Raw genomic sequence first — 15,246 nt, forward strand, 5'->3', positions numbered from 1 at the left:
CAGGAGACAAAACAGCAGGATGTGCAATTGTGAGCAGAAGTGTTTCTATCTCCTGGGAGATGAAGGCGTCTTGATTCGCCATGTGAGAAAGAAATGTAAAAGTGTTTCCAGTCACTTTTTGGAACGTGGCAAAGCAAAGACAGCTGTTTTACACATGAGCTCCAAAACATGTGCAGGAAAACCAACGAAAACCAGCCCTGAAAGTCACCCATCAGCGTGTCCCACATTTATGACTTTTCGCTTGGACAGCACTGGCATTTATCTAATTCGGCCACAGATTCCAGCTCTGGTCTGTAAACGTGGACGCAGTTGCCACACAGTGTCCAGCCTGCAGGACTTTCCGCAGCCTGTACCTGCTGCAGTGGCGTCCCACCGGGTCAAACAATGATTAGGATTGGAGCGGATTAATGTCCTGAGCATATGGGCGGACTAAGGGAGACTAGTGACTATATGTGTCAATTCACTGAAACAAGAAATTGCATGCTCTTGAATTTAGGTAAAACACATTCAGATGTTTGTAATGAAAGTGATCATTATTCATATTTAGCTCTGACATGTTCTAATAATCCAACATGTGGACTGACACCTTACATTACACTGACAGCCCTACGTGTTGCAACAGATTCAGCTTCCACATGGCGGCTGATTACGTTCACGCTATCACCCAAGCAGCTACTATTACTATTGGCTCATCAGCATCGGAAGGCCGCGTGTCAGCGTCTGGTGAACAAAAGGAAACCAGAGAGATAGAGAGAGGGAGAGAGAGAGAGACAGAGAGGGGGAGAGATGCGCAGAAAGGATCACGGATACTGGAGACGCAGGACGGTTTGAAGTGGACCGTTTTACCTCGGTTCGTGTTTTAATCATTTGCCTCTTCTTATATGAAGCATCACTAAACCCAGGAAACCAGCCTGCTCTGCAGTTCGTCGCTTCCTGCATCTCTCGACTGGGCACAAGAAGCCAAAGAAAGGAGACAAGACGTCCAACGAGCGCCATGGTAGCCGGCGAGCTCGTGCAGGAGCACCTGCGCGTGGATACTGGCGTCCCTGACGACATCACGGTCGGCAGGAAGCCTCCCGAGCTGGACGGAGCGGCTTCCGAGCGCTACGCGGATGCGACATACGGAGCGGCGCCGACGGGTGGGACTGGGGAGCAAGACGCCGAGCGGGCGCTGGAGCGGGAGAAGGAGGTGCCCACGGATGAAAGTGTGGCGATGCTGCCCAACGGAGGAGGAGGCAGGAAGGCGGAGGAGGAGGAAGGGAAGAAGCTGGAAACGAGACTGTACCGGAGCCGCTTCGCCGTGCTGGCCGTGTTCAGCCTGTACTCTTTGGTCAACGCCTTCCAGTGGATCCAGTACAGCATCATCACTAACGTGTTCACCCAGTACTATGGGGTAACCAATGCCAAGATAGACCTGCTCTCCATCGTCTACATGGTCGCCTACATCCCGCTCATCTTCCCGGCCACTTGGCTGCTGGACCGGAAAGGTCTGCGCCTCACGGCCCTGCTGGGCGCCGGCCTCAACTGCGCCGGCGCTTGGCTCAAGTGCGGGAGCGTTAGCCCCGAGCTGTTCGGCGTCACCGTCACCGCGCAGCTCGTCTGCTCCGTGGCGCAGGTGTTCATCCTCGGCCTGCCGTCCCGCGTCGCCTCGGTGTGGTTCGGACCCCGGGAGGTTTCCACTGCGTGCGCCGCGGCCGTGCTCGGAAACCAGGTCAGCACGACTGATGGCTTTACATTAGCCAGCAGAATATGACGAAATAGAAGAGATGTGAACAGAAAGCTGTGCATATAATCAAACACAAAGTAGCTTCAGCCTTATAGAATAGAACAGAGCACAATGGAAGTGATGATAATAATATTAATAATAACACACAGTATGACAACAGCAGTGATGATACTAATCACTGGTTCTCTCTCCTAGCTGGGAACAGCCATCGGCTTCCTGCTGCCTCCTGTCCTGGTTCCCTTCACCCCCGACAATGTTGAACTGACAGGACACAACATCAGCATCATGTTCTACGGCACTGCCGCTGTCTCCACAGTCCTGTTCGTCCTCACTGTCCTAGGTACACACCAGTAACACACACACACACACATACACACACAGACACCCAAAGTCCACCTGGGTTAGTTTCAAAGCCAAGTGAAACGGCTACTGTCTATCTGAGGACCAGATCCTTCTGAAACCTGCACAGTGGGAATATCTAAAAAAATCCAGTTCAGCATTCAGGTTAGAGTTTAGATTTATGGACAGGTGTCAGGGATTAATGCAAATCCTTTCTGAATTGTGTTTTGGGGAAGGTTGAGTATTTGAATTTTAGACCTGTCACACGCTGGCATATAGTACAACAGTCACGATACTGCAAACAAACCCAGTGTTCAAACTGCTGTGGTTTGAAAAAGCCCATCGAAGCAACGTGCAGCTCGACGCAAGGAGTTTCGGACTTGTTGGAAGTAAGAAAAAAGAGGAATCACCTCATTACTGCATCCCACCGTCATTTTATGTAACTTGGACTGGATAAAAGTCGGCAATTACAGAATTATCTGGTCCAAACACGAGCTGAAGGCTTCGGTTTTTATGCTGCTGTAAAGGGAAAAGGCATCAGTGCTGGTCTTTATGGAGGAGAGACTCACTGGAAACAGCCGTGCAGCAAGTTTTACATTGTGGACATGTGGACATGAGCAGAGTGAGGCCTCAGCGCACAGAGGCAGGACAGAGGGAAAGTTTGAGAGACAGCAGCAGTGGCTAAAAGTACAAAGTGACCCATAAATCACATCCATCCACTGAGGCACTTTGTGACCTGAAAACTCCTCTGCCAGCGTGACCCCTGGCGAGCAAGCGCCCGGTTCAGAGGCTCCAGTGAATAAAACAAGCACTCATGCTAACAACAGGAGAGGGAAATCCTGTCTCATCAGGAGGAGGAACGGAACATGGCTGGTGACGAGTCAGGCCGCTCTGGGGGTTTTAACTGTTGGTTGTCCGTCTGCATGTGTGGAAACAGCTGGAAGCAGCTGAACTCAAACAGGGAGGTTCATACTTAAGTAACGGCATCGCACATCGCACCTTAACTGTAGGTGAAAGGTCAGATGGGTCTCAGCGGTAAAGTCAGCACCAATGCTGCAGTGAATCGTTGAAGAATATTTTGGCCCTGTGGTTCCTCATGGAGCTCTCCCACTCCTCAAATCTAAAAGCTGATTTCTCTCTTGCGGGTGATGAGCAGCCTGACATGTTCTGTTTTTGACTTTTCTGCAGTCATAAAGGATCAGCCTCCTCTGCCTCCCAGTCAGGCCCAGGCCCAGGCTGTCCAACAGGCCTGTCCCCTCGAGGACTACTCCTACAAACAGTCCATTCTCAACCTGATAAAGAACAAGGCCTTTGTCCTTCTGCTCATCAGCTATGGTAAGTACAACTAGTAACACTCATACAAGTTTCCTTTCTTTATTTTCTCAGTAGGTCACCGACTCCCACTTTCGGTGTCCGCAACAGAAGAACAAATCGTATCTTGCAGGATACAATCAGTGCAAGCAAAATGATCGGAAGTTAATGAGCCCCGACAGTCTTCTTCTCTTTCTGTTTCTCGTGTGCGATGTGAAGTAATGACAAAAACTTAACTTCTCTACCACAAGTATTTCTGCAAGTACCACAACATTTACCAGGGATTTTTCTATTCTATGACTGAGTCTACAGTTAATACTACTTGTAAGATCTAGTACTGATCTTACAAGACCAGTATCATCACTACTATTTCCTGTAGTACAATACAAGTAAAAATATATAAACCAATCAAGCTCAACATTAACACTGATGGTCTATATCATTAAGGACCAGGGTCAGCGCGGTCGCTCTGAGCCGTCTGTCTCTGAACAGACTCATTACTCAACTAAAAGTTCGAGTTTTGGCCTTAAAGAAATTCTCCACGATGAGTAATACATAAATCTTTTATTCAAGTAAAAGTAGAAAGCAGATGGTCAACGTTCCCAACACTGCAACAACTGCTTATAAGTGTCTCTGGGCAACACACTGAACCCCCACAGCCCACCCCCATCCCCAGCAGCGCGGAGCTGGTCTCAAAGGCCGGGAGGAATTGGGGGTGTTATGCTGTGGTGCATGATTCGCTGTGGTGACCCCTGAACCCACGGGACAATAAAAAGTATTACCCCAGCTATTAGCATTAGCATTACTAAATCCTGCATCAATATCCACAGTTATTTATTTATCTAATTCCCCTCTACACACGTTTTCTCTTACACACACAGACTTGTACGGAAGAGGATTAGGGCCAAAATTAAAAAAAATTGACGCGTCAGAATTTGAACTTTTTTATTCTCCAAATTTTGGGAAAAAAAGTCAGAATTCTACAAGCATTTCCCTTAGAAACACGCCAACAGCCCCAGATGTGTGTTCTCTCCTGCATTTAACAGTCAAATGTCAAGAAGAGGAAGAGCCTGTTTTTTAATGTCACGTTTGACCTGCATATGTAATGAATGTGACTTTTACCTGGCAGCAGCCAATCAGACTCAAACAGCCACACATGCATAGGCCAGACAGTGACACAGACTCCTGTTGTCTTTAAAACAATCTCGTCTACAGTAAACTGCTGCTCCTCTGCTGACATGTCCGTGTCCATTCTGAGTGGACAGAAGACAGAAAGTAAATGAACGCTCTGCTGCCTCCGTGTTTCTGTCTGCAGGTATTCTGACCGGTTCCTTCTACTCTGTCTCAACACTCCTCAACCAGATGATCATGGCCTGCTATGAGGTAACGCAGCAACAGCTGAGACACTGTTCTAATGTCTTCCTGTCTTTTTCATCCGGGGTTGAGAGGGGAGCCGTCATGGGACATCACCACGGTCCAGGACAAGTTGGCCTGAGTCTGCAGCACAGGCCAGTGATAGCTGAGAGATAAAGTTAAGGATCCTGATAACTCAGCTTCCTGTGCGTTTCAAGCGTTTAACAGAAATATCTCGATTACATTTTCCCTTGAGGTTTTAACCACATCAGTTTGTCTTAATAAGGCTTATTTATACCACATGACAAACCCAGTAACAGAGTGCTTTAAAAGTTTAACACATTTCCTGTTAGGGCTCCTTCATAATAAAAGCGTGCCCTTTCAAAACATCAGGGGGCTCTTTCTGTGAAGCAGCCGGGGAAAATGGGTTTTCCTGTCACCTGACAGACACCGTAGTCTCTGTCAGACATGGATCTAGTGGTATAGGTGGGGGACAAGTGTGTTCGTTCAGGTTAAAAGCGTATATGGATGTGAAAGTAGAATGGTATAGAGAGAGAGAGAGAGAGAGACAATGGGAAGTTCTCATGGCTTTGACAACACGAGTTTATTATGTGAGGCTCTGAGTTCATTAGCTGCTTTCATGCATGGCTGCTGCCCACCATAACACTGTTAGCACACACACACACACACACACACACACACACACACACATAAAAACAATAGCGAGGTAACTGACTCAGTCATTAACTCCAAAGCACTTCTGTCTTCTTTTCCCATGTCTCTCACACACTGAGGACGATGCTTATTCGCGTTCTGAAGTCCTTAGAGACACACTGTCCCACTCACACACACACTGACATATGCTCACCCATTCGTGAACTTATAAAACTCTCCTTTTCCTCCTCTTTCCTCTGAGCTGTCGGTGTATTTTTGTCAGCCCTCCTCCACCATGGCCATGCTTACTGAGCATGTGACCTGCCTATAGTCTCAGGGGGAAACCTTTGTGCTTCTGCTGACATTTGATGAGTTTAAAAGAGCACAAAAGACAGTGGAGGCATTGTTCCGATAATGGCTCCTCTCTCCCTTTCTCTCTCCTCAGAATCAGGAGTTGAATGCTGGGAGAATTGGTTTGACTCTGGTCGTTGCTGGGATGGTCGGCTCCATCCTTTGCGGTCTGTGGCTGGACTACTCAAAGACGTACAAGTAGGAAACACCAACATACACGTACACTTAACTGAATTCCAACGCATTATGTTTTTGAGTAATTACAAACACAATAAATACAAATATGAAATTACCAAAAGTATGTGACTTATGCTCGTGTTATTCCATCTGGCCTCAAAAAACTGTGGGATAAGTTCTAGATCGGTGATCTGTTGTTCATCCCAATAAGTGCAGATGGGATTGAGATAAGGGCCAATCGTCCACAGCAAACTGGGGGCATTGTTCCTCTAGGATGTGGCTGTTATCGCAGGGATGCTGCCGTGTCCACATACGTTTGTCAGCGTTTTCATATATGTATAAAACAGACAATAACTGCCTTCACACACCGACTGATTCGCTTGTTGTGTTTGTGCTGCCGTTTTACAGGATAACGACTCTGATCGTGTACGGCCTGTCGTTTGTTGGCATGGTGGTCTTCACCTTCACTCTGGACCTCAACAACATCTACCTGGTCTTCTTCACTGCTGGGGTCCTTGGGTACGCATGGCACGATTCCTTTACTTATGATTCCACGTCCTGTATGTTCCTAACACACACAGATAATTGGAAAAAAAAGGAAATAATACGACAAATACGTGTGTTTTGCATTTATTAAATGCATTTCCTTCATTCTGACATTGTGAGATACCATATGTGTCACGTCAGTATTATTTGGCCTTGAAAACTGAAGGTGGGGAGGGGTCGTAAATTGCAGCGAGCTATGTGTCACCTTGTAAATCAGTTCTAGTTATGTCAGAGGGCTCATAAAGACTCAGGACTCTGCACAGTTGGAACAACTTGTTCCCTCCGTCACACTGTAGGTCCATTAACAGCATTGACCTTCAGCAACATCCATTTTTTGCAGTAAAACCAATGTTCACTTGCGCAATATCCTCCACATATTGAAAACAAACAGAATAAATACTAGAATACGTGGTTACATTTACAACGTGTAACATAAAGCACTGAATTGGATTTGAGATGAGGTGATATATTAATACACCACTTGAAGTAGCTGTTATTCTGTGGCCTAAAATACCACGAATTCTACTTTACAACGTTAGAATTTCTCATTCATTTTGAACACGGTGGCCAAAACATTAGAACCAACTCTTCCAATCATACAGTCCAGCATGACTCCAGCATGACTCCAGTATGACTCCAGTGTGACTCCACTACCCCCACTGACCTCACAATAACACATTTCTGACAGTTTAAATGTAAAAACTGATAAATTATAACCTTGTAAAAGTTTTGTACCGATGGCATTAAATTGCACCAGTGTACTTAATGTTGTGGCTGCTTGGTGCTTGACAACAAACACACACACAGTATACAGGAGCATGTGGTGCACTGGACTCTTCACTGAAAACTTCCACTGCCTCTTCTTAATTGTAAATGCTTCCATCCCATCTTACTGTTAAAGAAGTGCCGATCCTGGGATTGGAACTGTGTCTTTAAGCATCTGGCTTTTACATGGCATCGCTCTGCATTTTCCAAAGAGACAGTGAAGACACGGAGTGGCAGCCTTGTTTCCGCCTCTCGTTGTTTTAGGTTGAAACACTCCTGCTGTAGACGGGTAGCAGGTCAGTTGTAGATGTTTATATGTCAATAAAAAAACAGCGTCAGCGAAACCTGCACATCTGAAGTTCACACATATTCCAGGACCTATAAATATTGCAATGTGGTCGGATTTTCTGTAGTGAACAGTGCTGCCCTGACCATTGAATCCATCTTCATCCTGCTTTAAAGACAGTTTTGGGAAGTCGTGTCTTTGAATTACATTGGTCGTGTGAGGTTTTTTTGAAATATGTTTGAATCTCTGTGCACTAAAGCAGATCCGAGTTTTTGATTTCATTTCGTCCCTGAACACCTGGAACTTATCAGTGTATTGTGTGCGATGTAGATTCTTCATGACCGGTTACCTGCCTCTGGGCTTTGAGTTCGGCGTGGAGATCACCTACCCCGAGTCCGAGGGAACGTCGTCAGGACTCCTCAACGCTTTTGCTCAGGTATTGTTCCCCAGTATGTGAAAAGGTCCGTTCCAATCGAAGCTGTTGTATCTAATATGGACTGAGGTGCAGCTGTGTGATGTGCTGGTGTGTTTTTTGTGCAGCTATTCGGGATCATTTTCACTGTGATTCAGGGTAAACTGACCACAGATTACAATCCTCTGGCTGGAAACCTCTTCCTCTGCGCTTGGATCTTACTGGGAACACTGCTCACCGGTAGGCAGTGTGTGTGTGTGTGTGTGTGTGTGTGTGTGTGTGTGTGTGTGTGTGTGTGTGTGTGTGTGTGTGTGTGTGTGTGTGTGTGTTCCTGTGAACACTCAGTTTGTGCTCATTCGTGTAAGTCTCATATATTATAACTATAATATTCCTCTGCTGTTTTTCAGCATTAATCAAGTCAGAACTCAAAAGAAACAATGTCAACATGGGGGGAGTCGGCAACCTGCAGGCCGTAAGTCCACAGTTCATTTCTTGTCTCTCGAGTCTGTCTTTCATTTTTGTCCCTGTGGTAGGACCGGACCTTCCTCCTACTGGCGTCCCATGAAGTGACCTTTACCATGAGACAGATTCTTGGAGCTTTCTCCAATCTCCCTGAACAAAGTCCCCTTTCACCCTCTTCTGTCTCTGCTTTGACACTGCTCCGTACAAACTGTCCTCTGAACACACGCAGCTCTAAATTCTCATCGCTTCTCGGTATTTAACTTCACCACCAGCTGATTAGCACCGAAGATTTGTGAAGGTGCATTCTGCAGACAATCCAGGCCATTTAGTCCGTTCCAGTGCTCTTCAATCTCTCCCCTGTCCTCCTTTCAGGGAAGCCAGTTCACCGAGTCCGTGCTCGCCTTCCTCTTCTTTCCGTAGCCCAGAGGTTTCCTCCTCAAATTTTTGCCTTCCTGAGAGATCACATTTTTCAGGTTTCCCAGACCATTTATGAGACAAAAAATGTGCACACGCCTAGAAAACTATTACCTGATAAACCCCTTTCACAGATACTTTTTTGTCAAGGACAATTTGAAAAATTGCTATAAGCTCATAAAGTTCTACACTTTAGCAATTAAAAAACCAAAAAAGATGATGAAAGATCTGAAACTGATCGTTTCATTGTTACTGCATTGTGACTGTCCCAGCAAAACGTCTCCTGCTCCTGTTGAATGGTACATCTTTGCTCCAATCTTCCATGTGTTGATGGATTTCATCAGTGATTTTATAGGTGAATCCCTCCACACTCTCTCCAGCCAGGCAACACCTACTGCAGCGAGTCCATTTTAGCTAAAAGTCTTGCAACATCACCTTGATGATTCATTCAGCAGAATGAAGGGCGGATTAAAATACCAAAAACACTGAACACAAAAGGCCTTTCTTTATCAGCCGGGGATCAATTCCTCATGTAATCGCGTCCCTTTACTTGGGCATAAAAGGCACAGTGACCCGGCAGGGACACAGGTGTGAAGTGAACTGCGTTGTATTTCAGCTCCAGTTTCAAGGGTTTTACCTCTGGGCTTTATGGATATTTTATTCAAAATGCCTGTTGAAATCAGTCCAGTCATTCTTGTGCATGTTGGTGTCACCATCAGCCTTTTTTCCCCCTATGTATCAGCGTAGTTTAAACATCCGTTCAGACTGGGGTCTTATTACAATGTGGATTCATGCTGAAACACAACCCGAACGGGTAGTTGTTGACTGAATTGCTGACGGGTCGGGCTGGACTCGTTTGGGTTAATCACCCTCTGAGTTTAATTCCTGACAAAGAGGGGTTTCTGGAGACTGAAAGTCAGATCAGGTAACACGATAGCAAATCATATATTGGCCTGGATCGTGAATGGAATCCACCTATTTACTGTGTTTGGTTTAGATTTTATCACAACCAGCACAAACCAAACTCACAAACCTAAAACACGGTGTTGTAGATGAATAGTGTGAATAAGGAATGATTCTACATCTAGATAGTAACGTGAAGAAACATCTGGAATACCCGCGTACAGAAATAAAAATCAGGTCAATGTCAGATGTGTTGACAAATCAGGTGGATCTAAAGAACCCTGATACTGCTCTGCGTTGATGATTCATTTATTCTGAGGCATGAGCGCGTGACTTGTTGTATTAATTGCAGTCCAAATGCACTTCTCTTACTTTCTTCTAGCTTCCGACCGAGTGTCCTGAGGACTGCCCTCCAGGGAAGAAAACCAACGGCGTGAAGCTGGAAACCTCGATGAGCTTCTCCCGTGAAACCTCACTGTGATCCTGCCGAGTTACCGAATTGACGCCTTAGAAGAGCTTCCTGCTTCCCTTGGAAACAGGTTGGCACCTCAATCTGTGGGAAATACCTAAAGGTGTGATTGAGTTCTGTGCCATCTCTTTACAAATTGGAAAGCTGGAAGATCTACCAAGTCTAATGAAGCACAGCCACAATTTACAGAGGATCCAAGCCAAGTGGAGCCAGCAGTGGACTGGAACAAGTATCCAAGCAACAACGTGTGGAAGAAGCTGTACAACCAGTACTTCCAACCTTTCCACCTACTGAGATTGTTCTTCTGCACCCTCTTATACGGTTCGAGCCACAAGACTGTTTGCTGAAAGAGCGGCTTCACACAGGGAGCCGTGCGTCTTTTGAAGTCTTTTGGCACAAAATGGCGGACGTCATTTCTTTTAAGAGCAGCAAAGTGGCAGCTGGTGTAACAGTCTCTGTGATGTATCCACGTGTGCTTTTAAACAAAATCCAACAGCATCCTGCACATCACTGCAACGATTTGCTGATACAAACTGTTCCTGTGACTTCATGTGTTTCTTGTCAGACCCTCCAGGTGTGAGCGGATTTTCTACTTTGGCCACGGCCCACTGCACACAGCTGACATTGCCTGAGTTTACTTGAAAAAGTCCTTGTAAGCGTTGTTGTCATTGCTCCATTTGGTTCCTTCTTCACATATAACAGTGGTTATGTCAGTAATTCATGAGGGTCCTTGAGTCGCACTCGATTGGAAATCTGTTTGGAAGCTGCATTCGGAAAGTCAGCGTGGATTGTGTTCGTGTTGCAGCTGCCAAGGAGCAGCTGCAAATTATTTTGCATGGTTTGCTGTAATTTGCACAATTAAAGGTGGACGTTGGCTCTAGTTATATAAGAGTCCTGGGACGTCTAGACAACAATGGAAGAAAGTGTCTCTCAGCTGACATTGTCTTAAATCATCGGGGAAAATCATACAGGGTTTTATTTGCAGCCTCACATATTAATATTGCTTTTATTTGCAAGGATACAAACATTTCTGGAGCTAAATTCTTCCTTTGTGCCCGGATGTGGCTACAGTACAGCAAGCAAAGCTCCAATGACACAACTTATTCTGGTTGTATCTGAGTCTTTACTTTCTTTTACTTCGATTTTATTTACCATCCCACAGGTGAAGGGGAGGACGGGTGGTGAAGGAGGGTGAAGGAAGTTAAATTCCTCCTCGCAGACGAATTAGATTCTGATTGTAATGAAGACATTTTAAAATTCTGATTCCTGACATTACTGCTGCAGCACAGTTTACTGTTCAGTTGCTTCCTGACAGCACAAATGTTCTGCAGGGTTTTCCAAGACAAACCACTATGGACCAAACACAGTATAAACATGTTCACACAGTTTTCTGCGCTGATGAGTATTTTCATAGAGCTGAAAGAAGCAAAGGAAAGTACTCGACAGGTACATGCTCTAACGTGTAATTAAAGTACAACTGTCAAAGAAATGCTTGAATGCCAGGACTCACACTTGCAGCCAGTGAGACATGGAGACATAGTGGAAGCATAGCACCATCTTGTGGTGTTTCTACAGTAGTAACAAAGAAGCAGATAGAGGAGAAGCACAAGCGGACTGTTCTTTGTCAAATCTGTCTGTTCACTTTATTTCTATCTTGTAAAAATAGAACTGTTGTAGAAACTGTCAGCACACTGTACATCCTGTACTCGGATGCCTGAAAGCATATGTTTACACCTAAAGGCTAATTTAAAAGTTCTGATTGTGTGAATGATGTAATTTATGAATTTATGACTTTTTTAAAATCGCGATGTGGAAAGTAGTACATTTACTCCTGTACTGTACTTAAATACAGTTCATAGGTAATTGCACTTTATGTGATTGTGCCCATTTTCAGCTACTTCCTGTTTTAGCTCCACTACAATTCAGGGCCAAATACTTTACTTTGTATTCCAGACATCATTTTAAGTGACTTGTTCATCGTCATAAGCGTCATAATCATGGGCCAAGCTGAGTCTTTCTTTGCCTGGGGGGAAAATCTTGCTTGGTCCAGTTGGATGTTAAGTAGTTAAAACTAGTTCCATCTTTACCAGCAGCAATCTTACAGTGATGCTTTACGTAATGTATGAGTCATTTCTTTGTATTACTTTTGATTCTGGTACTTTTCTGCTGTTGCTTGCTTTCATAATGAATTTTTTATTTTTTATTGCCGTGTATTTTTGAGCCAGCTTCATGTCTGCTTATGGCACCGTGTCATTTCTTTTATTTTGTTCTACTTTTATCGAGCCTCTAAGCATTTTGTGTCCAAATTCTGTTATTACACAGAACTGATTTTTAGGTTATTTATTATTCTATGCATAAATTAATTCAAATTGCACTGAGTGGAATAATGAAAAGGTTGATTATACTGTATATGGATTTCTAACCCTTTGACATTTTCTAATAAGGCTTTTAGTGAAAAAGTCAAAAAACAAGTCCCAAATAAACAGTAACTACCTGTATTATAAAACGGCTGAAATAGTGCGTTGACATTAAAAAAATAAAATAAAATTACGGTGCCAATGTTGGTAATGAAGGGATGACAACCAGATAACTGTGTTAAAGGAGCAGTTATTTGTTAATGTGTCTTCTAGTTTTGTTGATGGCAAATAATTAATACACAGAATAGAGTCAGACTCACCCTCTAATCCATGATGTACAGTATACTGACTTATAACTGTACATAAACATGAGCTGTCTCAATGTGTCCCACTGTTGTTGCTCAATACTACACTGGAAACACATCACTGTATATGCTGATGACGTCACCCTCGGCATTGTTGTAATATTCATCATATGCTGAGTAAAATCACAGCAATAAAAGCATTTGGCTCCATCATCTTCGAATGTCTTTACGTTTTTTGCTCATCTTAGAAGCTGTCACTGTGCGTCCAATTTTGGCTACATTTATGTGTTTGTCACTTTCCTGTTGCTTCTTAGACAAAGGTGAGAATTTTAATCACCAAAACAAAAACGAGACCAAAGCCTTTCCAGCACTTCTGGGATCTAACTTCTCCTTAAATATGTCCACGAATCGTTACATTTTGTCTTTGGCTTTCTCAGCCCGTCGCTTTAAAGTGACCACCTGCCATTTTGTGCCAAACAGATGCTCAGTTTCATTATAACCTGAAAATGTAAACCAGTGCAGCGAGCAAAAATCTTTTAAGGAGCTTTAATCTGAAATATAAAATGGTCAATTTCGTGAGAAACTTGCAGTATAATGTTCTGCACAGTTGACGAACAACAGAGAGAGATTTTTCATCACCAGAGGCAGGAAAAATAAAGAAACTTACACCGAGTTGAATGTTAGTGGACATTGGCGCCATCTTGTGTTTGTTTTCCGGTGCCATCCACAGTGGTTACAATGGTTTACCTGCACATCTTCTGTTTGGCTCAAAAGTTGTTTCCATTGTTCAATTTCGATAGAGGTTATATTAAGAGAAAGAAAAGGAAAACACGAAATTGTGGCTCCGCCTGTCAGTTTGAAGTGGTAAAAAGATAAGATAAAAGAAAATGTAAAAAAGGCACTTTCACATGGTTTCACATGGTGGAATAAGCTGACAGTTGTCCGTCATTCACTATGATTTTTCTAAAACAGTTTCACTGTAATGCTTCTGAATTGTTCATAATGAAGCGTGAGTTCACCTGCACCATCCGGTGGTTTTGCTGAAATGAATGAGAGAACTGCAGCTGTCTGAATATGACCAAACGTCCAACGGCCTCTCGTGTTCTCTCTTGGTCACGTACTTTCAGCCCAACTGACTGTAGACCTGCTAAACTACTTTGTAGCATCACGTGGAGTAAAAGGTGCAGTGCAGGAAAGGAGCAGCAGAAAAAGAGGAAACACTTTGATGGGCAAAGAAACTATTAGTGACTTTTGCTGAGGAAAGTAGAAAAGAGGAAAAGTGAATTAGTTGTTATGTAATGATTCTTGATAACTATACAAAAGCTTCTTTGATTGGATTTTTTTTCCAACACATGCATGAATTCACAGGTTTGGAGTTTGGAGGAGTGTGATCTCAAAGTGGATACTTTCTACTCAGGAAGTCGACCACAAAAGGGGAAACCACCTGCAGCTCTGTTCTGCAACAAGTTCTCAGACCGAGGATGGCTCTGCTGCTTTTAATTCTCACTTTTGTGCTTCAGTTTGAAGGTAAATTCCTGATTATTCATTTTGTTTATCTCAGCTTTTCCATTACCATCATCGCCGTGAGAAATGTTAAACCAGCGTAGACAATGTTGTGTTACTGATGTGAACCTTGATATGCTGAATCCTGCTGACAACATGAGCTCTAATAGGTGTTCAAACCAGCTCAATTCAGGGTCCATAGACAACATCTTTAGCCCTTCATCATCAGTCAGGAGTTTTTCGCTAGACAGAGCAACTGAAATCAGTCCCAACATGAACCGTTTGCAAGAACCGAGTGCAAAAGTCAGAAGACACCGAGAGACTGACGGACACCGTTTGGTTTGGTCAGTGTCACCGTAAGACGACAGTAGCCCTTAAGACATCCTATAGGGACATTTTGTGCCTTTCACTTTTTTATTTTCAAGCTATTTAGGCTGCGTTAGATAAATATGGCTCAGATTTGCCAGAGGAAATTAAGTTTCTAAAAGTTAATGGCTAAACAAGCTACACAAAAACCGACTCATGTGATCGTAACGACCAAAAATGTCCCACTGAAAGCCTTTGAAAATGCCGTGTTTGATCCCATATTTATCTTTACCCAACATATGCATTCATTCTTCTCAAGATCTCATTTTGGACTACTGGCCTTCTATTTGTTCTTTTTTCATTCTATATTGTTTCTTATTAAAAGCATGTGGACAAGTGTCCCACTTTTCCCCCCCATTTTTTGCAAGCGTGCCTTGCTAATGGAATGATATGTGTTTAACATATAATTAATATTTAACATGTATATTTCAGGCTAAAGTGCTTCTAAAAGATGAGGTTGTTTAAAGTGGAAACAAATATTAACATGTAATGTTTCCACAGCATTTCTGTGGAAAGGTGACTTTGTTGTCAATAGGATCAAATGTGA

The 15,246-nt window shown here is 43.8% G+C and overlaps 1 protein-coding gene across 1 annotated transcript; it reads left to right on the forward strand.

The window, feature by feature from the left end:
* Window positions 1-538: 538 nt before the first annotated feature.
* On the forward strand, window positions 539-13,043 carry flvcr1 (FLVCR choline and heme transporter 1). The gene is made up of 10 exons (XM_067482187.1): window positions 539-1,711; window positions 1,922-2,066; window positions 3,254-3,400; window positions 4,692-4,759; window positions 5,829-5,932; window positions 6,320-6,430; window positions 7,839-7,944; window positions 8,049-8,160; window positions 8,328-8,392; window positions 10,082-13,043. Exons 1-10 carry the CDS (start codon window positions 995-997, stop codon window positions 10,178-10,180), a joined length of 1,674 nt encoding a protein of 557 aa, XP_067338288.1. The 5' UTR covers window positions 539-994; the 3' UTR covers window positions 10,181-13,043.
* The last annotated feature ends 2,203 nt before the right edge of the window (window positions 13,044-15,246 follow it).

The sequence above is a fragment of the Channa argus genome, chromosome 17 (assembly GCF_033026475.1).
Source record: "Channa argus isolate prfri chromosome 17, Channa argus male v1.0, whole genome shotgun sequence".
In the NCBI taxonomy this organism is placed as follows: Eukaryota; Metazoa; Chordata; class Actinopteri; order Anabantiformes; family Channidae; genus Channa; species Channa argus.